General features: G+C 46.5%; 1 protein-coding gene across 7 annotated transcripts in view; it reads left to right on the forward strand.

Annotated features, from left to right (window-relative positions):
- The window catches only part of PMS1 (PMS1 homolog 1, mismatch repair system component), a 903,709-nt gene that overhangs the window by 146,466 nt on the left and 733,075 nt on the right, over positions 1–24,168 (forward strand). For all 7 annotated transcript variants that reach the window (XR_014979980.1, XM_085648798.1, XM_085648797.1 and 4 more), the window contains one exon: positions 14,478–14,641. Coding sequence is in view for 6 of the 7 variants with exons in the window: in XM_085648798.1 (XP_085504924.1) it covers positions 14,478–14,641 (164 nt within the window). In the remaining variant the exon portion in view is untranslated. The remainder of the gene's footprint in view (positions 1–14,477; positions 14,642–24,168) is intronic.

The raw sequence follows: 24,168 nt of genomic DNA on the forward strand, positions 1-24,168 counted from the left end.
TGCGTCATCTGTGCAAGAAAAGCTTCCCATACTTCTGTCTGTGCTCTACATTCCCAGTGTCTAAGGGAGGCTTGTTCTGCTGCTGTTGTTCCTTTTCTGTTTTTTGGGTGTCTAGTTATGCCTGATGCTGCCTGTACTGTACTATTTTCAGTGAGAAGGAAGCTTGCTCTGCTTGATGTGTGTGGATGTGTGTGAGAAGCTGGCACTGATGCTTACCCTTGCTCCTGTTCGTAGGAGGGAGTTTTAAAGTTTCAATGCTGTATCTCTACTGCTTGTGAGGCAGGCAGCACATCTGCTGTCTATGCACAATCAGTTTTAATTATGGTGAAGGCTTGCTAAGTGGCATATGATGCACATAATTCAGCATAAAACCACACAGTTAAACGCCACACAATTCCACACCACACAACATAATTCTATGTCCGGACCGGAGGCGAGGATTATGCTGTACTTTTTTTATTCCTACAGCCAGCAGAATTCAACTTCAACCTTTTTTTTTTTTTACAAAAACAATCTAGCACTCCCATGGTGCTTCAGGCAGTCCACTGTCCACCAATCAGCTCCTCCCTTTACTCCCGAAGGCGTGTGCTTCCTGAGTCATACTCCTCTTTCTTTCCTGCTGTAGCAATTTCCCTTTTCTCTCATGTTTTTCTCAATAGGTAGCGAAGTTGCAGTTCATTTTCCTTGCTTTCTAGGAGTGTAATAATTGTATGCTTAGCAGTGGTTCTGTCTAGTAAGCTTACGTTGGGGAGGTCAGCGTTTTCCCACTTTGGCTTTTTCTCCCCACCCTTGTTGGGTTTTCTCGCTGCTCTTTTCCTTTGCTGCGTTCGGCTTTGTTTTACAGGCGGGGCCACGGGAGCAACGTCGGAATAGCTCCGCTCGCGGCCCCGGTCTTGGTGCAGTGCGCATCTGCTCGCGGGGGGCGCGGGTGCGAACTCGCTGATCCGCGCCGCTCCTGAGGCGGGGATCATCGAGTTTACTCACACCCACGAGTCCCGCGGATTTCCAGCGTCGCCTGCACCGAGAACGGTCTGAGGAACCCTGACACCTGCATGCAGGTCAGACTTCTCCATTTTCCCACAGCTAGACACCCGCTCGGGTCAGCCTATTGCCGTGAGGCAAGTTGCAAACGCGCTATACCATAAATCTGCTGCTTGTTTGCTGTGGAGGGGGCGGGCCCAGACCTATCCGACACCCAGTGAGTTAAGGGTGAGTCGCCCCCAATATTCTGACCTGCCGCCGGGTGGCACGAATTATCGCTCTGCGCCTGGGAAAACTTCGGCCTTTGTAGGCCTTCAAACAGTGGGTTACCACACCTGCAAGGGCCATGAATTCAATGGAGGCAGAATATCAGGAAGAACAATCCCTCCAAGTCATTCCCCTGGATGACGAATTCTGCGATGCGGTGGATACATCTATCCATCGGGCAGTTGAGGCTGCGATGGGGCCCTTTGAACGTCGCATAATGAAATATGCTTACGCCATTCAAGCCAAGCAGGCCGAGAAAACCCAGCGCACGGGGAAGCGCAAATTGACCAGTGCGCCTGCGCCAGATGCGTTTGTACGCTTGAAATCGGCGTTCCTAGCGAAGTCTCAGAGACTGGAACAGGAATTCGTCCCTGAAGCGCCGGAGGACCCACAGTTCACACACGAGGACGATGACGATGACTCGGCGGGGGATTCCCTGGATGAGGCAGGCCCGTCTACGCCCTGGTGTCCTCCTGGTCCCCCCTCGGAACACTCTTCTCAGCCGGAAGTGCCTTCGGATATGTTGATCCTGGAGGATTTGGTCCATCCCAGGTCCCCAGCCTGGACACCCTCCACGAAGGTGTCGGCGTTTGTGGCCAGTAGGCTTCGCAAACCCCTTGAAAAGGAAGTTAGGGCCTGCCTTAGGGCGGAGTGCCCTAGACCGGCCCTCCCGGGCAAGGTGGCCACGACACCTGAGGTCGACCCTAAAATGGCGACCTTCTTACAAAAGTACGTTCGAGATCCGAAGAAGAGCATCGACCGTTCCTGGAAGAATTGCCAGGATAAACTCCTGGATATGACTGGTCCTCTAACGAAGATCTTGGAGCTGGCTGAGGAGGCAAAAGCGTCCGGTTCGACCTTGTCCCAAGACAGTATATCCAACTCGGCCCAGAGGGCTATAGTCTTCTTGGGCAATGCAAATTGCGCCCTCTCTACGGAGAGGAGGCGCTCATTCCTGCTGAAGGTGGATCCCAAGCTCTTGGATCTGGCCTCTTCGGAGGCGGGCTCGGTGGCCCAAGGGTGCTTGTTCGGGGATCCATTCATTAAGGCTAAATAAAGCACTGTTGAACCAAAACCATCAAGGACTGTGAACATCATCACCTTCAGAATGTGCTTAAAACATTGTATTTCTCAAAATCTCTTTTAACCTTCATTAAGCACTGTTGAGCTATTGCAGAGAAAATATCTGGAAAACAAGCTGCTTAATTACTTTCATGAACTTCCATGAAGCAAAAACTTGCTGCTCATTATTTAAGAGTGAGCCATGTCTTTTTCTTAAATAAGCAAATGCTGGAAAAATACATCGAAGGCAATTCTCCTACCTGATTCCTGGAGCTCAGATAATTCAAACCTGCACTTTTCAGAGCCACAGCAATGAACTCTTCACTTCAGGAAGCTAGCAATTAACTCTTCACTTCAGGAAGTCAGCACAAAGAAAAGAACCAGCACATAGGAAAAACGGCTGCTGTCCTAAATCAATGCACTGGCCTCCGGAAAGTTCCTCAATAACGAGCACACTTTCACAGCTGCAGTCTTCTTTTATAGGCTAAGACCACACCCAACATGATGGGGATTCTTCAGGACTCCACTGGAACTTTCCAGAATACTCTTCTGGAACACTCCAAAATATATACATAAACAAAGGACAATAAGACAAAAATAATACACTACAAAACTAAATGCACGTGCAAGGTGGACTTAACCTGTTACATACCAGGAAGCAATTTGCAAAACATAATTTGTTTGAGAAATAATAATACAATCTTTAACATATCAGTTATGTGTAAAGCATGCCAAGAAATCAATGCACACAGTATAGACAGAAAGCAGGGAGGTGATGAACCATGACACGTGCTCAAACTTCTTCAATGGAGTTCCCTCCCTGCCAATATACTGGTCCGCCTACCAAATTAAAATGTAGGCGGACCTAAAGTTTGGCCACGGCAGAGACTACTCTTACTACTCAGCAATTGCATTTAGTGGGCAAACCACTATATTGGCGAGAAGGGAACTCCAACGCCTTACAATGGAGTACCCTCTCCGCCAAAATATATAAATCAGGCCCTGAGTCCCCAGATGGCTGCTGCCACTTCTTTGCTGATGTCATAACAGCCAATTAGGTCTTATCGTAAGATAAGATGACTCTGCGGTTCCTCTGCAGGGTGAAATATCAATTTTTTTAATAACCTTAATATCTTTTAAACTACTTAATGGATTTTCACCAAATCACAAAAATCACGCTTCCTGAACCAAGATCTTGCTTTTTGGCAAATTTGGTGTCATTCCTGTAGGTGAGTAGGAGCTGCTTCTTCTAGTTACCCCCACTTTATGCTGATGTTTCACTGTTTTTCGACTTTAGTCTGGCTGGGGCCCTGCTAACCAGGACCCCAATCTAGCTGCTTCCTCTCTAAATTGATTACCAGTAATTTAGGTACACTCCAGATTGGATTCTGGGGTACCCTTATAAGACCCTATCATATGGTATACTACGTACCCAGGGTATAGGTACCCCAGAGGCCTACCAGGGGCTGCTGCATGTATTATGCCACCCCTGGGAAGCCTTCCAAAATGACACCATAGGACTGCTACTGTAGCCTGGGTAAGGTGGTGCATGCACCCCTTACTGAGATATAGGTTCACTATATCTCTCCATATCACTACACATATAAACCTATCAGTCACCCCTATGGCAGGCCTTACTAATTCTGAAGGCAGGGTGCTGGGTTTTATGTGAGAGGGTGCCCATGCATGAGCAGAGCCCCTCTGCAGCCTTCGGAACCTTTATTTCGGGGTGGTTTGTGAGGCAGCCAAACCATATACTCTTAAGTGCATTATAACCAAACAGTAAATGCTAACTTTAGGATGGCTGCATGGAAACATGTTGTGTTTGGTGTCAAACACCTTGGAATCATACCCCCACACCAGTAACCGGTGTGGAAGTATGATCCCACCCTTCTAGAGGGAGAGACATGACGGCACCGGTATACCCGGTACCACCAAACAGCCCTGGCATCACAAAATGGATGCTGCCAGCCACAGACACTGCTGCTGGACGAAACTCCGGCAGGGGAGGCCTGGACAATAGGTTTCCCCTCACAGGGAGGTGTCACCACCTCACAGACAGGCTTTTGTGTATTGGGGCTGGGTGGGTGCACTCCGAGAGTGCTTTGAAGTTCAGCACTGGGGGCACATTTAGTGTCCCTGTGCATATTCCAGCTCAAACCGGTTGCAGGGTCTACCAGCCCCTGCTCTGGCACGAAACTGAAGAATGGAAATGGGTGTAGCCACCCCTCTTTCCTGACCCTCCCATAGGTGAGTCCCTAGAGTTTGTCCCACCCCTTCCTTGGGTATAAGCAAGGAATCCCTGGCTACAGGATTTTAGATTACACCTGGACGAAACTCTGATACTGAATCCTGGAACGTCGATGATCTTCATTGAAATAGATGACTGAAGAATCTCCCTTGGAGGAAAGGAGTTACTCCACTGCAAGGTAGGGACCAAAGACTCATCTAACCGGTTTGCATCTCCGAAGCTCCCGCCGGACTATGAAGAATTTTGCAACACAAGAGGTTGGTTTCCGTGGTCGTAGAGGTCGATCAGTGCCCACAGCAAGTCTGAGGCCCATATCCCTCGTGGTGACCGTGCAACCCGAACTCCTGGACACCGCGTCACTTTGCCGAAGCATCAGCTTTCCAACGACTCCTGCAGCTGAGCTTTGGGTTACTTGTAGCCCTGACCCGAGCAGTATTTGCACCGAAGATTGCCCGCCTACTCTCCACGAGTGTTCCGTGAGCTGGCCCTTTGTGTTTTCTCTCGAGGTCCCTTTGCGATCCCTAGTCCGTCGACTGGTGGGTCCCTGTGATGGCAACTTTACTTCTAATTGGGCTTACCTGGTTGCTACAGGCGTGCCCTGACTCTCCCATCGCTTGGGGAGTCCCCAGGACCTTGCTGGTCCGCACCGAAGCATCTTTGCTCTTCCTGCGTGGGTTGCTGTTGCCAAGGCTTGTTGGGTTCAATCCAGGCACCGACACTGCAGCACTCAACATCCTTCATGGGACAGCTCGAATCCAGCTCCTGGTCGTCATCGACGCCTCCTGGTCCTCGTGGCTGCAGAGTCGAGCTTCACCTCTTCGCACCTGAATCACCCGACATCGGTGGGCATTTGTCTATCGTGCCCCGGGTCACTGGCAAGTGACCCAGACTCTGTCCCCTCTGCTTTCAGGTTCTTCTGATCTTTGATCCAGGCTTGGATCACACCAGACACTTTTCTCCTTCCCGGCAGCAGCACTTTGCAGCAGATCGCCATTGAAATCAACACCGATTCCTGACACCATTTGACACCTATGCACCCGGCTTCCCTGGGTGAGGTAACTCGAGTACTCCAGTGCTCCCGTGGGTGCTGGCCCTCGAACCCCTAAGTCTGAAGGGGTTTGCTCAAAGTCCTCTCCTAAGTGTCCTTAACTTCTAAAATTCCAACCGCGACTTTCCCATAGAATAGTACGGGGCTCGCGCCTGTGTTCTCACACTGCACGCGTCACCCGTGGGTCTCCTTGGGTGGTTCCTTGGGGTCCCAGCGATTCTACATGCTCTAGGCACTGTCTAGTCAAGTCGTGGTTCTTAGACCACATCCTTAATATATGGTTTGGTCCGCCCCTAGGGCCCATTGTATATTTTGCTATTTACTGTCGTTTTAGAACTGTATTATTGTTTATCTTTGACTCTAATCTTATAAAGAGATGAGTAGTGAGTGTTTAGAAATAAATACATATATTTTATATATTCCTTGTGTGGATCTCCTTTCATTTAGTAATTCAAGAGGTTATAATCTGGTAAACCAAGCTGCTTTACACTCCTTGAAGACTTAGCCTGAAGGCTGCTCTCCATAGCTACCACTAGGATAGTTTTCAATAAAGGTTGTCTTTAAACCTATCATCAATAAGGGTTGTTTGGACTGGTACAAGGTGCCCACTAGAACTAGTGGACAGCATATACCAGGCCAACTTCTCACAATTCCATTCACCCTTTTTTGTTGTGTCTAAAATTCCTATTGAAAAATTAATGGAGAAAACATGTTTTGCGGCCCCACCTTTATTTTCGGCCCCCATTTTACAAATCACCCTGAACCATTCCAGGAGTGAGCTAAGGTGGAAGAACATTAAAAGTTTTGTTAAGATTCGTCAAACGTGCCCAAACCGGCAGAGCCAGGGGTATGTCGGAAGCCCCAATTGTGCTCCAACAACTGACCGTCCGTACGCATAATAGCGTCCATTCTGACTGGTCTGATTGGGCTCCATTTTTTGCAACCTTTGGGTCTATTGCCAGGAGATATACTGAATATCCATGTAATGCATACAGGGCATGGTTTGCACATACTTTTTCTGACCATCTCTGTTTGAATAGAAAAAGGTCTTTTTGGTCCTGACGAAATGCCGTGATCATTCTGGACAGTAATTGGCATGAAACATGTTGACCTTTGACTCACACTTACTGTATCTAAAAAAGAAAATTTGATCTATTATATGCTCAATCCACATTTTTAAATATGACATAGGGACCCAACAATTAAATACTCTTTGGATCTCCTTAACATTTTTAATATGCACCTTTTTTCCATTCTACTCACATCTATTCACTCAACCTCACACTCCACATGGGCGAAAAAAAAGAAAAGAACTCTGGTAAAGAGCCCCCTTGAAGGCCCGTTGGACATTGCAGCGCCAACCCAACGAAAAGCTGCCCAATGATGAAGCATGACACCCCTCGGGGGGGGGGGGGAGAGGGGGGGTGGCGGCTGTCGCTTCTAGATACAATACACAAGGGGAAGAAAGCAGAACAAATGAAAAGTAGGAGTCTAAACTAGATATGCCGTGTGTATTCCATGATTATACATCCAGATGAACGGCTAATTCTTTGCTTCTATTAAGTCATAAGGGTTTGCAAGTTTTTAGTTTGATGATCTACTCTGATTCCAATCTGTGGAGTCTAATCATCTATCTTTCTTCTCTCTGATGTCTAGTAACCTTGTCTAAGCCAATAAATGAAATTAATTTCGAGTTACTCCCATGTTTTGCCTAAATGTGTCAGCCAACTGAGTCCTTCCGGTCATTATTACTAATGACCAGAATGTGTTCGACGATCCATTTTTTTTACTTGAAAGATATATACAGTTACTTCCATTGAAACAGCAATAAAGGACACTTTATCCATGAACATACCTATATGTGCATGGATAAAGACTTTCTTTATTGCGGTTTCCATGTAAGTAAACCATACAGGAAGTTGTTCCAGGGGAAATTATTCAAGCATTTATGACTTCAATGAAGATTCCTACGATGCAGAACCAGTGCCCTTTTTAATTTTGGGCAATTCAAAGTCAATAGGTAACAAACGCACTGGGATGCCCAGCGGGTCTGTGGCCTGTGGGAATCCCGGACCATGAATGCAGCTCTCTGAACATAGTACATTGCTTTGTCTTTTTTGAAGGAGTCAGAAGATGTCAAGTGGCGTGTACTGAATGTGCTTTTCGCTAAAGGGACACACTCAAACCCTGCACTCCCACTTTGGAGGCAAATATACCACTGCAACTTTAAACAATACACTTTGAGCAGCACTCCCTAAAGACGAGGAAAGGACTCAGCACTCCGTTTAGGCGAGGCAAGAAAACAAATTCAGGTCCATTTATAGTAACACACTTTGAGCAGCATTCCCTAAAAACGAGGAAAGGACGCAGCACTCTCTTTAGGCGAGGCAAGAAAACAAATTCAGGTGCATTTAAAATAACACACACAAGTTTATTAATGAACGGTAGGCCAAATATATCAGTAAATGCAGATTCCCAAATGTCAAGTGACTAAAATGTACTATTAGAATAAAATGCAGTATATACAAGTAGAAAATATTTACAAAATGGTTAGGAACACCTCACCAATTGTATTTGCATCATCCTTGCCAACTCAAGCTGGGGAAGCCCTTTAACAGTCAAGCAAGGAGTTCAATCAGGACTCAAGTTCCGTCACCTCCACAGCAATACGTCTATTCTGTGGCAAGCTTCCACCTGGCCCTCGAAGGTTCCCAGCTTAAATATCATTACTCAACCTGAGGTGGAGCTTCTAGAAAACCTCGCCCCCTTCTCATTAGAAAACACCGAGCTGGCGCGACCAGTCTGCGTCAAGGCCAAGACCGCGGCTGGCCAAGACCGGGCCTGGCCAAGCCCCCGTATTTTGACTCCGAGACAGAGTTGTACATTCTTACATCTTCCAGCCTCTATCTTGACGAAGCTCCCACAGGGCCTTTCAGAGTACATTAAACAAAAGCAATCACTCAGAAAAACAGAAATACCTTGAATGTGAATAACCAAAACAACTTGCAAGCACTGCTGTGCACGCAGAAAAACTGCAGCAAGGCAGAGCCAAGGAAAAAGGATGACATGAGGCCATGTCAAAGCCAATAGTAAGAACTTATAATTCTCATAACCCAAACAACTTGCAAGCACTGTTGTGCACGAAGAAAAGCTTGAAGCAAGACATAGTCAGAAAACAAGATGAAATGAGGCCATTTCAAAGCCAATAGTAAGAACTCATAATTCTCATAAATGTACAACACAATGCACATTTCTGCACAACTGCTTATAGCATCACATACTTTATCTCTCAATGTACAACACCGAGCACATGTGTGCATCACTGCCCACAACACTGCACTTCGAGATTCCACACCTCTCTCCCTCTCACGCCTTCAAATGCACATCCACACCTTCTATTCTTGGCAAGACTGTTCTACTCCGTGACAGTTCTCACTGAAAGACAACAAGATTACAAGAAAGAAGAGAAGCAGGAATATGCAGGACCGACCTACATTAAGGCTAGGTTATAATAACACACCAAAGTCAGTTTAAATGATGGTAGTCGAAGGTCATCAAAGGGTTCCAAACCACAAGAGTGCCTCGTTCACTACAAGGCGGCAGGCTGCAAGTACTGTGTAAGTTGAGTTGCAAACAATTCATCTTGACAGCTCCTGGTAAAGCAACTTTAAACGTTTAAGGCGGGAAAAATGTTATGGACTCATCTTGGTTGCTTCTGCTGGTCAGGTATTCAGAGTGAAATGTTTTGCTGCATAGATGGATTTATTTGCCGTCAGCTGAAAGATGGAGCAAAAAACAACAGTTGGACTGATTGTTTGAGCAGGAGCTTGTGGTAGAATATTTGTGCAGTACTACAAAAGCGCTGTGTGGTGAAGGTAATATCTCGACCTGAAATGTTCAGCAATGAGGCAAAAATAATTTTAAAATCAAGAGAAGGAAAACCCTGTAAAAACAGATCCAGCATTTAGATATGCTTTTAGTAGCACACATGAGATTTTATGAAAGACCGTTAAGGGAAGAAAACTTCCCATGATTCGGGAAACAACTATTTCTTTAATAATATTGCATTTAAGGTTCATACAGAGCCTCCTCACAAACAGTTTATCAAATGTGTGTATCTGAACATATAGATGTGTGTCAAACCTTAAAATAGTATTCCTTTGTATTTTTTTTTTGTAAAGCTTTTTTTATTGAGAAATAAACATCAGCAATACAATGACATTTCAGAGAAAGTAGTACCTTTGGCTTCATGGGAGCAGTAGATACATCACAATATACAGAACAATATGTGGAAGGTCTAGGGTGAAGGGGGATCTTCGGCAATGGGAGTAAGGGGAGGTTGACATATATCTCCTCGGTAGGAGTTCCACAAGCCCCAAACACGAGTCCATTTGTTGGGACAATCACGGGCCACATATACAGTTTTTTCTCGAAACATTGCCCAATCCAAGTCTTTTTCCCAGTCCCGCACTGCTGGAGGGAGCGGTGCCCCCCATCGCTGGGCAGTGTTTCACTTGGCTAGCATTAGTCCCAACGTGACTCATTGTATCAAGCAGACATTCAAATCTGTAGGCTCCCAGATGTTTAATAGGCACCTGCGGGCTTCCATGCAGAGTTGCACGGACAAGACAGTATTTATGATATCATGGATGCTACGCCAATAGGGTTGGATCAGCTCACATTCCCATACTATATGAAGGAAGGTTCCCAGTTGGCCACATCCTCGTCTACAGTCTCCCTCGTCTGCCCTCCCCATCCGCACTATTTGAGGCCTCATTATGTATACCCTGTGTAGGAATTTTAGTTGGACAAGTCGGAGACAAGCTGGTATCGCCACCACTCTGGGAGAGGAGACAACTTCCTGCCATTCCTCATCGTCCATTTCAATGCCGTCCCTATTCCACTTCTCTCGGAGGGCCTGGAGAGGATCCGAAAGGTTGTTAACCAGCTTTTTGTATATCAGTGAAATGGTACTGTCAGGAATATGGCCGTCAAGTATTCTATCTTCTAGCGGGGACGATTCCGATAGTGTGAACCCGGGCTGTAGTTGAGTGCGTAATGCGTGTCTAACCGGCGTGTAGCGGAAGTGTTCCGAGTCGGCCAACTTATACTGTTGCTGCAATGCAGTAAATGATTTAATATCCATTTTGCCCCACAGATCGCCAATATGGGAAATACCTATGAGGTCCCTTTTGTCGAACCCCTTACACCTCCACAAGCTGCCCAGTTGTTCGGAATCCCATAATGGCATTGCGAGTGTTAGCTTACGACCCCAACCAAGACATTTAGTGGCCGCATGCTAGACATGTACTGCGTGTTAAGTGGGGCCGTAAGTGTGTAGCGTCAAGGCCTAGAGTAGAGGGCTCTATTAAAGTTCCCCCCGGAGAGGCGCCATCTATCCATACTATAACCTGGGTCTCCCGGCTGGGCATATGTGCAGTGGTTAATGGAGGACAGATGAGCCGCCCAGTAGTACAATTTGACATTGGGACGACTGATGCCCCTGTCGTACCAGTTCAGGGAAAGCTTACCGAAAGCGATACGTGTTTTGCCATTCCACAATAGGTCCCTTTGGAGGCACTCTATTTCTCTGAAATAGGACGCGGGTATCGAATCGAGTTCTGGAGGACATACAAGAACCGGGGTGAAGACATCATTTTAAAGAGAGTATTCCTTTGTATTGGTCTAAATTTAGAAGCAGTGACTTCACCACATACATTTTTGAGCATATCTAAAGTGCAAAGGGTGTTCGATAATTACCAAGAAGTGCTGGTAAATGTAACAAAGAACATAAAAGGCAAACCTTAGGCCCTCTTTCTAAGTTTCAAGCAACCAGAATTACTGGCAGGATCTTCATTTTAAGTTGTGTGGTATTTCCACGCCTATGAGGTTTGCCCCAGACACGTTTAAAACTAGGCATAATTTATTGGATGAATAAGGTGCAGAAATTCAGGAGCACAATTTCCTGTGGGTAGGCACTGTTTCTGAAGCCCAAAACTCATAGTAGTATGGTAAAAGCACACTTGAAATGTCCCTGCTGTTGGAAATTCTGGGTGCAGTATTACTGCATCAAGAGTCCCTCCAAACGGTAGGGCCTCAATAGTTGCCCTTCTTGTATATTGTATAATTAAAGTACTAGCCACCTATTGGTGTTGTTGGAGGATTGGTCTCCAAATAGCCATTGAAGTTAAAATAATTTCTGGTATGTTGTTTCGACACCCTATATAAAGAGCAACTAAACTGTTACTGCCCCACCCTACTATCTGGTGTGATAGCAGGATTTCCGGAACCGACTCAACCAGTGGCAGAGTTTCTTCAGATTTATAGTGCATCTTGCAGGATTGATTGAGGAATATATGCAGAAGCCATCAGATAACTCCTTGTATGATGCACAGTAGCTTAAGATATAACTGGCCCGCAACAAACAGCCAATCAGTAGAGGGAAGGAAAAAGTTAGAGATTCTATTCTTGCAGAGTAGAATATTATGGGCTCAACCTGCTTCTGCACCATCTGTAGTCTGATTTGCAGTGAGGTTATCCAAGGATAAAATGTGCATTTTGTAATATGTACTATAGCAAGAAAAAATACTCTAGCACACGCTTTTCCTAATTTTACATGTTTAGAACGTTTTAGCTAGTTGTAATGGTTTATTTGTTTAGAGTTTTGCTTACGTGTAGTATAGAACCAGCATTTAATAATGTGGTGCAAATGTTTCGTAAGCAGCAAACTGCTAGGTATAATTCAACTAGAATTATGCCCGATGCTTTCACAGTTTTTTAGAGGGCTGCTTTCTCTCCCCACTTATATTTCTTTTGCATTTTGAGTTCTTCTCTGTTTCTCTCATTATTTATTAATGAATTGAAAGAATTAATTTAGCATAAGTAGTAAAAGTAATGTGGTATGCAGATGAAATACTAAATACTATCTCCTACAATCCTGTAAACAGTTAAAGACTTTGTCTCCCACTTTTTGACACCTCTTAGGTTACCTACTCAATGGGATTACTGTAAAGCCCTTGATGTTACCTGAGTCCGTTCTAGAAAGAAAATGCAATATTAGTAATTAAAGTGGGTGAACATAATTGTAGATATTTATGAATGGGTTAAATAAACGCTTATAAATTAGATGTCTTGTTATGCAGCCCTGTTCTGGTGACAGATTTAGTCAGATTTTGGTACTCCAGTGCATTCTGTAGAAATTGTCTGGCTCCTAAACTTAACCATAGGTATCTCAAGTTTCTTTTAACACCTTAACCACGAGTTTGTCAAACCTGTGTAGAGATATCTGAGCTTCTTTGCAAAAACAAATACTCTCTGCACATTTAGAATCGGATTGAAAGTCTCAGATGAGGAATCTTTTTTCTGTAGCTGCACAAATAATTAAGAGATCATGTGATCGTCCATTGTGTTGTGAATTGAGCATCCACGCAAAAAAAGAGCTAGCTGTGATTTCTGGTTCACCTAATAAATATGTGGTGCATCTCATTCTTTCAACTAATAAACCGTGTTGTCAATAATAATTATAATAAAGTGCGCAAATACCAAAGTGTCTTAGCGTTGGCAGCGCGAGCCTCCAGAAGGGGGTATAGACCAGTATGGTACGGATCGCCTACTCTAGTTGAGATCTAAAAAGCCATGTCTTAAATTGTTTCCTAAAATTTGGGAGGTTTGACTGTACAACTGTGTTCTCAAAGAGCTAATGGTTGAAATTGATCCCTACAGTCATGTGAAAGCTCCCATTTGTAAGCTTAAAATGGGGTATAGGCTTGTCCCTGGACTTTTGGGAAGGACAATGTGATTTAAAAGATAGGGAATACGCTTTTCCATAGCATTTATGGAAGGAGAATGTGATTCAAAACATGGGAAAATCTGCAGCAGAATATTAAATGTATGAAATAATTTGATAAGCATGCAGGAAGATGTCGCTTGTCACACCAAAAAAGGCAAGATGTATACATTTGTAAAATTGTTTGGGTGAAAAACTGCACACAATTACAGTGTCAGTCTCCGCCAAGGGAAATTTATGGAATAGTGATTTAATTATCTTTGTTATGTTTTATTAAATTATGGTGGCTTATTCTAAGATTCAGTAGGACATGTATTTCAGATGCATTTCCTTGAGGTGGTCAATAGAGCAGAAACAATAATAGTCCTAATGAAGTCTTTAAAGAGACAACTCAGTTTATGTTTTGTTTTAAATATTACCTCCATTGATATTTTTGCTCTGCTTTTATCTAAAATATTAATAAAAATCATCACATTCTAGCCAAAGAATGTAACCCTTGGACTAAGAATACTACAGTCTAATACCCACATTTACTCGAGTATTAGCACCCAATCCATTATGTCTAAATGTTACTTCTAGCATCAGTGGCAGGATTGCATCCTTTGCTGTTCTTCTAGTCCGATTCCCTTGTGATCTTATACATATTAAGCTAAAGAACAAATCCACTATGTGCTCTGTTGTGCCATAAGGTTAACCCATGGATAGAGGGAGGATCTGTATCCACACACCCCTTCTCTCAAATCTCAAACCGCTACAGTTTCTTGAGCTATTCCATAGCCCACATTTGGGAGACTAAAGCATGATTACTGTGTAAAATACAAAATCATTGGTACCAGGAGTTACCCTGCTTTGAGCATCTGCTGCTTTATAAATTTGTGAAGGTTTTAGACAAAATCTGGAAATATGTTTTATTAAATGCGATCCTGAACCTACACACCCTTCATGTAAAAGATCTGTTTATTCAAAATAGGATAATAATTTCTACAAAAGACCAGAGGAGCAGATTTAAGATGATCATTTCATTATATCAAGTCTGCGGCTTTGGGGCTTATTTTGTTTAATATTTTCTTTTCTGCTAATAGGTACAACTGTAACCGTTTTGAAGCTATTTAAAAACCTTCCTGTGAGGAAGCAGTTTTATTCAACAAGTAAAAAATGCAAGGATGAACTAAAAAAGATCCAGGATTTGATAATGGCATATGGAATTATAAATCCTGAACTACGCATAATTCTTACACATAACAAGGTAATACTCATTTTATTTTTTGTTCAACTAACGCTGTATTTTTAATTAAACAAATACTTACATAAGGGTTGCTGTGGTTGTGGTTACAATCATTCTTATAAAATATTTTGTAATTTAGATCTAAGGTAATGAAACATGTATTTGTCTCTGAACACTTCCAATAATAACAGAAGCTTAAATTAGCTAAGCCAGTGGGTTTGTTTTTTGTATAATTCGTGACCAGATAGATACATGACATGTAAGCACTTGCAGACTGAGCAGCACACCAAAAGACTCCCCTGCAGACAGACTTGCAGACATACATACACTCATGCACACACTCATGCACACATCCCACCAGACATGCTGTTACTGGTGCGCATATCCACACAAATAACCGATACAGAGACCAACACCAGTAGCTCACACTGGTGACACACTTGCACTCCCGTATCCTACATACTAATTTGAACAAGCAGACATACCTGGACGGGCTGACGGACACATGGATGAAGGTTCACTTTATCAAAAGTTTATTTGATGAGGAAATCAATGTTGAAATGGAGTAATTTTTCTCCGTGGACGGTGTCCATTGCGGCATTCGTATCACCCCCCAGCAGTAATGTCCCACACAGGAGCTCCAAGAGAATAGTGCCCAGTCTATGGAGGACCCCAGCATAAAGTGTGGGGGGTATATTACGGAGCAAAGGTTCAGGGTGTGACCTTCCCACACGCCTGTGATGGCCGCTTAGCATGCAAAAACAACAGTTGATGGACAGAATGCAGAACAATGTCATACATTCACCCCAGTACAGAGATCTGGGCCTACATCCATCGTTTTTTTGCTCACCATGCCATTCCAGTTTGAACCCAGCCATATGCAAATCAGTCTTGACCCTGTGCCTCATGGGAACAGTCCAGCCCGAACTGCCAAGCTGGTCCCAGGATGCTTGTTTCCGGTCCAGGGAGGACCGGGCCTGGTAGTTCGGTCTGGACTTTTGCCATGGGGCACAGGGTCAAGACTGATTTGCATATGGCTGGGTCCAAACTGGGGTGGCGTAGTGGGCAAAAGAACGATGGATTTAACCCAGATCTTTTGACTGGGGGAGAATGTTTGCATTGTCAGCATTCTGTCCATCATTTGTTTGCTGTATGGCCGCTTAGCATCCCTGGGCATCACTCTCCGCATCTTAGATGTTACGAATGGTAACAAAGTTTTAGCTGGAATGCCCATCCCTGAGTCTGTGGAGTAGCCTGCGTGGGCCAGGAGTTTATAACTAAAATGGTCCAATGCTTTGTAATGATTGCCCCTTAAGTGTGTCTCCTGAAGGAGAACAAAATCTGGGGAGTGACTTTTAATATGCTGAAGTGCTAGGGTACATTTGATCTTGTTGCCCAGACCATTTACATTCCATGTTCATATGTGCATTTGTTTGAACCTATCCATCAATATTGGCATAGGTCAGTTCTGAGAGCGTCAGCTGGACCCATATGTGACAACAATATCTTCGCCCCCGCTATCCTTGATTTGTATTTCAGATGAGCATAACCATTTAACTTTTCAATAACTGCGATCTTCCCCAACAATTCCTCCCCTCCCTGCTCAGTGGGTGATAAACTTAACACTTCAGAGTTCCTGTCGCCCAAACTTGTGCATGGAACCTTCGGTGGGCGTTATCTCTGTAGCCAACATATACGAATCAACACTTGACAAGAATAGTTACACCTATACAGTAGAACATCATCGTAGCACTTCTGTGCAGGCTCTCTGCTATTCCCCCCTTACTCCAGGTGAGAGTAAACTACAGGCATTGTTTAATTAAGCCACGTTGATCAAATGTTGCTCATCTTTCTAAACTTTCTCCCTCCCCATACCCATGTGAACCTCATCGTGTACCAGGCACTGTTCGCAATCAGTCCGGGTCCAGTCTTCTTTGTTCTGAAAGGGCTGGTCAGGGATTCTAAGGTCTGCAAGTACGCAGTCTCTCCTAGTACGGCGTTTTCCGTTTTGTTTCGTCTGTGCCCCACTGTGCTCCAGACCTTCCCTTGCTTCTTCCAGAGTCACGAATAGGTGCGATTTGTCATCTGCAATTATCTGCTGTTTGGCTGGGTACATCATCATATACTTTATATTTTTCTCATGGAGGGCCTTTTTTATGGAGTTGAAAGTTCGGCGTTGGTGCTGTACCTGGAGAGTGAAATCCGGGAAGAACCGAAATCGTTGTGTTTTCATATTGTAGGTCTCCATGCAACCTAGCTGCTTGTAGAACAGCGTTGTGGTCCCTAAAGTTAAGGATATGAGCTATGGTAGTACGCGCGGGCCTCAGGGTGCGGCGATGGTCCCAGCGCCTGATGTGCTCTCTCCACTGAGAATTTTTGTTACTGTCTTTTCGGGCGAGTGTATTAAGTATCAGGTTTCCCATGATTAGATCAGCAGACTGTCCCTTCGGGGACCCTCACCACTCTGATATTGTTCTGTCACCCTATCTTCTTGGTCCTCGAGCCTCACCAATACCTCTCCCTGCTGCTTTGTTAGTATAGTTACTTGTTCTTCTAGGCATTTCGTTTTGGATTGTAGGCTACTTATATTTGTTTCCGCTACGCCCACTAACGCGTCATTCCTCTGAAATCCTCTCGTAGTAGGTTTACCTCTTCAGTCACCACATCGAGTTTAGGTTCTTGTGTAAGTCTTAAATCTCTTATTACTTTCATAATGTCTCTGAGTGTGGGATCCGGTGCCTGATTTGTGCCACCCGGTTCCACAAGCTGTTTGGTAGGTTCCTCAGTCTCATCCGGCTTCCCCAGGGGGACGATGTATTTGTCAATCTGGTTAGATTGGCCGGGGTGTTAGCCATTTGTACGCACCATGCTCAATCAAGCTTGACGTCTAGGCCTGTATCCCTCAGTGTAATGTCTCACAGGGCGAAGCAGCTCGACTACAGCAGCTCCGTTAACTTCTCCTACACTGGGGTTCAGACCACCTTCCTGGACTCCAAGGCCAAACCAGTTCAGTATACAACTTACTTGAAGCCAGTCTACAGAGTTCTCCACCCGTCCGTTTTATGGTCAGGCGTCTAGCTCATCTGCGCTGGTAAACTATTTCTCTGGCAATCGCCGCTCCCCACATGGGCCAGGTAGCCCTGATCCCGGTCTTTATGGCTGTTGCAGGGTAGCCTCACCCCACTAATTTCATCACCTCTGAGGGGGAGGGGAGATGCCTACCATCCCACCCTCTAAGCCAGCCCGTCTGTGCAGTATACCTGGTGCGAAAGTGAGACAGTCCTCTCCGCCACAATCAGCAGGGCTCCTTACCCCCTTCGCTGTTAGCCTATGATCAGTTCAGCTCAACTCGGCTCCCAGGTCAGCGGTAGAGATCTTCACTACACCACTCCGTCGCTCTTCATTAAGGGCCAGTGTTCCCTTCAGGTTGCCAACGTGCCTCAGGTACAGTTCGGTTGAGGTGCGTCCGGCTTCTATCTGCAGAGCCCTTGAAGGGCTCTGGTCCACACCCGGTTGGGAGAGGTCGCTGCTGAATCACCCGCAAGGGAGTACCTAGCTCCATGCGGATGCAAGAAACCCCTTCGCTCCGTTAGTGCAACATTCTGTTTGCCCGTAGGGCTGGGAGACTGCGCCGCAACACTGCATATGGACGAACTCAAGGCCGGCCTCACCGGTGACGCAGTCGTCCTCCCTCAACCGGGGTTCGCCATTGTCAGGGTACCTTTGGTGCTTATCCGGTGTCTGCAGAGCTCCCTCCGCAGATGAGGGGCTCTCCAGCTGCCTCCGTTCCTCCGGATTCAGTGCACGTTTTGGGCTGAAAGGCTAGGAGTGGACGCAGCCATTTTGCCCACGGCCGAGGTCCGCTCAGGGCACTCGGGTTTTCCTTCAGATGCCTTATTTGCTGCGGCAGGTCCCCTCCTGTACTCGGGTGTGCTCCCTCTTCTGGAACCTCGAAGGGGGTAAAGATTAGAACGGAAGATGCCTGATAGCGTGGGGTTATTTCCTGGCGTTTAGAGGAGCCGACTCAGTGTGCGGCCATTCCTCTCGACAGCCGGCCACGACCCACTTTGTTGTATTTTCATGTTCACACAACTACATGTAAATGAAATGCACATTAAATTAATTGATGAGAATTGCACTCTTTCACATTATGAAACTTGGATAATATGGCCACAGCAGATGTCTCAGTGAGTCACAGAATAGAATTCTTGGCGGAGCAGTGCAGAATAGTGACTTGTCTATTTATAGTGCTATAAGGTCCCAGCATGTAACCAGCAGCACTGTGAATATGTAAGGCATTATTCTAAAATTGTATTATACGCAGTATAAGATAGGCTGCCACACAATGATTTTGTATATGTGATGAGGGCCACTGGAATTATGTGGCAGTGGAGCTCCAAATTATACAGTAGGGCTTACTAAATTATGTAGCAAGAGGGGAGGGGTGTGGCCAACCACCGAGAGTAATGGCCGCTTCTTGAGGTGGCTCCATCCGAGCGTGCCCGTCTAAGCAGTTATCCGTGACTATAAAGTCCGGCTAATGGTATAACTGTATACCGGAGCATGCAGCAACACACTGAAGATCGATGGAGCGGAGTCTCCTCTGACTCCAGCCAGCGGCTCTGGAGATCGGACCGCTGACGCACTCTGCCAGGAGAGAAGCTGCCTGCCTCGGTGCCCCGACTCTACTGCGCCGCTGCTTCGACTCCGGCCTGGCGAACCCTTGTCGACTTTGCCGCCCCGTGGAGCAACATTGGGCGCCCACCGTGCCATGCACCCGGGGAAACCGCCCCGGACTTGGCGATCGTTGCCGGGGCTACGAGTGACGAGGCGCTGTGACGGCAGGGCCCGGGGAGCCTTGAGCTGCTTGATTGTTTCCGGCTGCTGGAGTGCCCTGGCGTGGAGCATCGCTACTGGCAGGAGGGGGCCGCACACTACCCAGCGCTACTGTCGCTCGGTCAGCTCACAGTGTGCGGACTTGATTCCGGCATTGCCCGTTTTCGGTGGGACGACACGGTATGCTTAATGCGCCTCCCTCCTCTGACTTCCCCGAACCCTGGACGTCGCACAGCGCTCTACACGCCTGCCCCAGACCAACTCAGTGACTGTTTGGTGTACATTGAGAGAACCACGGCCCTAAGTGGGGGTGTGAAGACGTTTTTATACTCTCCTCGAGGGATGAGGGTGGGACGCTGAGATCATGCCGGCCATCTTGGGCCCAGTAAAGTTTGTGGTCGGAAGCTGCTAGGGGGTGCTGGACCCTGTTGCCCTTGAGGACCTGTGGGCACCCGGCTAACCAAGAATAACATCCGGATTGGCCTGGCAAGTGAAGTGATTGACATCCGGCCCCCATAAAAGTCGCTGCCTGATCCGCTATTGGAACCCGTGTAGTTGCGCTCCCTGGATTGTGATATCGGGCCCTGGCAGACGTGGTCTGAGTGGCGAGTTCGACGAATCCCCGCCTGTGCCTGACGACCTTGCCCTTCCTGCCCTGAAGCCCACGCTGCCAGGACCGTCTACACCATGACAGGAAGTCGCAGTTCCAAAGCGGCAGTCCAAGCCAAATTAAATAAATTTGCGTGGGATGGAGGCCCCAAAGCGAGCCCAAAGGGGGGACCCGCTGCGCTGGAAAAGTCCAATTCTGGTGAGAGAAAGAAAGAACCAACACTGCAGGACATCCTTGAAGCCATCACGACTGTGCACACATCATTGGAATCGCGCATTGACTCAGTCTCCTCGGAAGTATCCATTATCCGGGCTGACATGCGCTCGATGAACTCGTACTTGAAGGACGTTGAGATCAAAACAAGTTGTCTGGTTGATGATACTTCTGCATTGCAGCGCAGGACGGATGACATGCAGACTCGTACCGCGAAACTGGAGGCACAGATTGGATGACTACGAGGGGCGCTCCAGGCGCAACAACGTCCGTATTTTAGGAGTGCCGGAACGGGCGGAGGGGCCATCAGCGGACCTGTTTGTGGAGGAATTGATCACCACCTATCTCAAACCGAAAGGACTCTCTAACTTCTTTTCTGTTGAGCGGGCGCACCGAGTACCAGGCGGCAGGCCGAAGTCGAGCACCTCCCCTGCCCCCCCCACCCCCTCCCCCCGCGACCCTTGCTAGCTAGGATTTTCAACTTCCGGGACAGAGATGTCATCCTGCAGAGTGCCCGATCGGTCACCGGTGGAATACCAAAACAGCCGTATCACCTTCTTCCCAGACTTCACCCACAAGGTGCAGCATCAACGGCGCTGCTTCCTCGACATGAAGAAGGCGCTTCGCGATAAGGAGTTGAAATATGCCTTGTTCTTCCCCGCCAAGCTGAGGGTGGAATCGAGGGGGGGGGGGGGGGCCTGGTTTTTCACCACCCCGAGGAGGCCTGGGACTTGCTGGACGGATGCCGCACGGCAGGCCGGAAGAACAACCAAGCCCGGAGTGCAAGAAGGGATGGGAACACCCGTTACTCCCGTGAAGGCACCCCTCCCCGGGAGCCGGAGGAGGCAACGGGTGGGAATCGGATAATTGGTCTGTATGATTAATTTTTCAGGGGGGGGGCGGGTTTATTCGCTAACTGAAGCTTGGGTCAGGGCAACAGCTCCCCTAAGTTTAACGGACCCAACAATTGAACTGTGCTATGCTTTCATTGGGGACTTTGTTGAAATAGACTTCCTGTGATTCTCCATGATTCCCTGATCCCTTTGTATTGGCTATGAAGCACTTCATAGGCTTTGACTGCTGCTCCCGGACTATCTTAGTTTCTTAAGTGTGATTACCATTTAGTTCATCTTCAGGGACGGGTGCCCGGTTAGGCTACACGAACACACAAGTTTTTCGAAGGGTGGCCGATAGGCACTCTGCTAGTTTGGGAGGGCGGGAGGTTTTGACACAGCCAGGCAGGGAGTGGGGTATTGGGCAATGTTTTTCGGTTTTGTGGGGAGGTGGAGGGGATTGTTTCTTTGTTTGTGTTGCGGTTTTTTGTTGTTTAGACATGGCATATTTGATTGTTCTCAGGCAAAGGCAGATGCTGGTTCCGTATTTTTGTGTACTTATTGGTGAGAACATTATAGGGTACGCAAATGTCTCTCCCCGGGGGCCTTACCGGGTGGTCTTCTCCGGACCCACATATACCTTTAAAATCGAGTAATGGGCACGGCGACTAGACAGGAGCTTAAGTTGCTGTCCTGGAATGTTAACGGGCTGGGTGACAAGATTAAGAGAGGTTTGGTTCTCCAATTCCTAAAGCGACACTCTCCTGATATTGTTCTACTACAAGAGACCCACCTGCTTGGTAATGCATGTAGGGCCCTGTCACAGTGAGGTTTCCAGCTAGTGGCCCACTCCGCTTTCGTCTCTGTTTCCTGGGGGGTGGGCATACTAATCCGGAAATCGCTCCCCCTAACTGTTGATTCAGTCCGCACTGACCCCCTGGGTGGATTTGTTGCCATCTCTGGGATCTGGGAGGGGTGCACACTCACTCTCCTTTAGTTGGATATGCCACCAGAGTTTACACACTGAGGCCTTCATTGATCTCAGCGATCTCCTTCTCAGCTTACTGGATGGAAGGTTGTTGATTGGGGGTGATTTTAATTCCATTGTCTCTGACTCTCTCGATCGATGGCCCCAGAGGGACTTGCCGCCCTCCCGCAAACGGATCCATAGTTTTCTGGGCACGATGGGCCTCGTGGATGTTTGGAGGCTCCTGCATCCTAGTGAGCTCCAATACACTTATTTTTCTAGGCCTCATCATAGGATGTCCCGCATAGACTACGTGTTGACGCTTGTGCACCAACTCCACACAAGATATACAACACTTGGCTAGGGGGATCTCTGACCTCACCCGTTCAGTGTCGTTTAGAAGTGGGCGAGCCTACGAGTGGCCGGGTGACGTCGATCAATTCCTGGTATCTCACCCTCGGCACTCAGACAAACTTAAATCTCAGAAGTTGGACTGTAAAAAATTTGAACGGGCTTGGAGGAAGGAATATCAAAACATTGATAAAGAAACCTACAAGCACAGTCTCAAATGTTATAGAGGACTGGTGCAGGAAACGAAAAAGAATTTCTATTCTCATGAAATCCTTCAAGCAAAGTCCAATGCCAAAGAATTATTTAAAACAGTCAAAAAACTCGCTTCACCAAACACTCCTAAGATTGCAAGTAGCTCAGAACTGTGCAATAAATTGGCCACTTTTTCCCAACATAAGGTGGAGTGTGTATATATTCCACGTTTTCCCCTTGTCAGAAAGGAGATGGAACTTTTCCCCAAGGAAAGATTCAGTCAGAATCCAATATTGGGCCTGTATTTGATTAGTTTCTCCCATTAGAAAGTTCAGAAACCATTAAGCTCCTGAGTTCCATACGCTCAGGTTCTCCTACAGACCCTTGTCCAGTCTCGATCCTGAAAACCGCTCCTGAGATTATAGGATCTGTTTTACACCCTTTGATCAATAACATCTTGGTTTCTAGGTGTTTTCCTAAGGAGTGGAAAAGAGCTTCTATTCTTCCCTTTTTGAAAAAGCCATCAATGGACCCTACAGACCCCAACAGTTACAGGCCTATCTCGCGGCTTCCAATGCCAGCAAAAATTATTGAGAAGGCCATGAACATCCAGCTTAGCTGTTATCTTCAAACTAATCACATACTTGATCCAACACAATATGGTTTTAGAGCAGAACATAATACGGAATTGGCTCTAATTAAGTCCATAGAAGAAGTAAGGGAGGCATTGGATGGTGGAGGGAAGGCTGTACTGATCCTGTTAGACCTATCGGCAGCCTTCGACACGGTCCACCACATGGTTTTGATGGACTGATTGTCGGAGGTAGGAGTACAAGGTGTGGCGTGGAAAATGCTGCATTCCTTTCTCGCTGATAGATCTCAGACTGTCGACTTGGATAATACCAAATCCCACCCGTTCTGCCGTCCTTGTGGGGTCCCTCAGGGGTCCTCACAGAGCCCCACGCTTTTCAATATTTATATGATATCGCTGGCGGGCCTAATAAAATCTTACGGTTTCCAGTTAACCTCGTACGCCGATGACACTCAAATAGTGTTATCATTTAAGGACGGCGAGGAAAAAGAAACGGAACTGCGCTTTCATGACTGTATGAAGGAGATAGCTGGATGGATGGCATAGAATTGCTTAAAATTAAATTCCACCAAAACCGAGATCATTGTCTTTGGAAACAATCCCCATGTTTGGACACCTGACTGTTGGCCAGCAGATTTGGGCAACTGCCCCTCCCCGACGCTGAAAGCTAAGAACTTGGGAGTAACTGTTGACTGCAATGGTATTTTTCTGAATGCCCAAAAACATCTTATCAACAGGCTGCAGATAGCTCAAAATGCTGCAGCTAGGCTGCTGTCAGGCATTCCCAAATTTTTCTCGGTGAAAAAAGAACTAACCAGGCTACATTGGCTTCCGGTGAAGCATAGGGTATGCTTTAAGGCCCTATGTACAGTTTTTAAGGCCCTTAATGGTATAGGCCCAGACCACCTGAAGAATAAGTTCAAGTGGTATGTTCCCAGTAGGACCCTTTGGTCT

This window comes from Triturus cristatus, chromosome 3_2 (assembly GCF_964204655.1).
Source record: "Triturus cristatus chromosome 3_2, aTriCri1.1, whole genome shotgun sequence".
Classification (NCBI taxonomy): domain Eukaryota; kingdom Metazoa; phylum Chordata; class Amphibia; order Caudata; family Salamandridae; genus Triturus; species Triturus cristatus.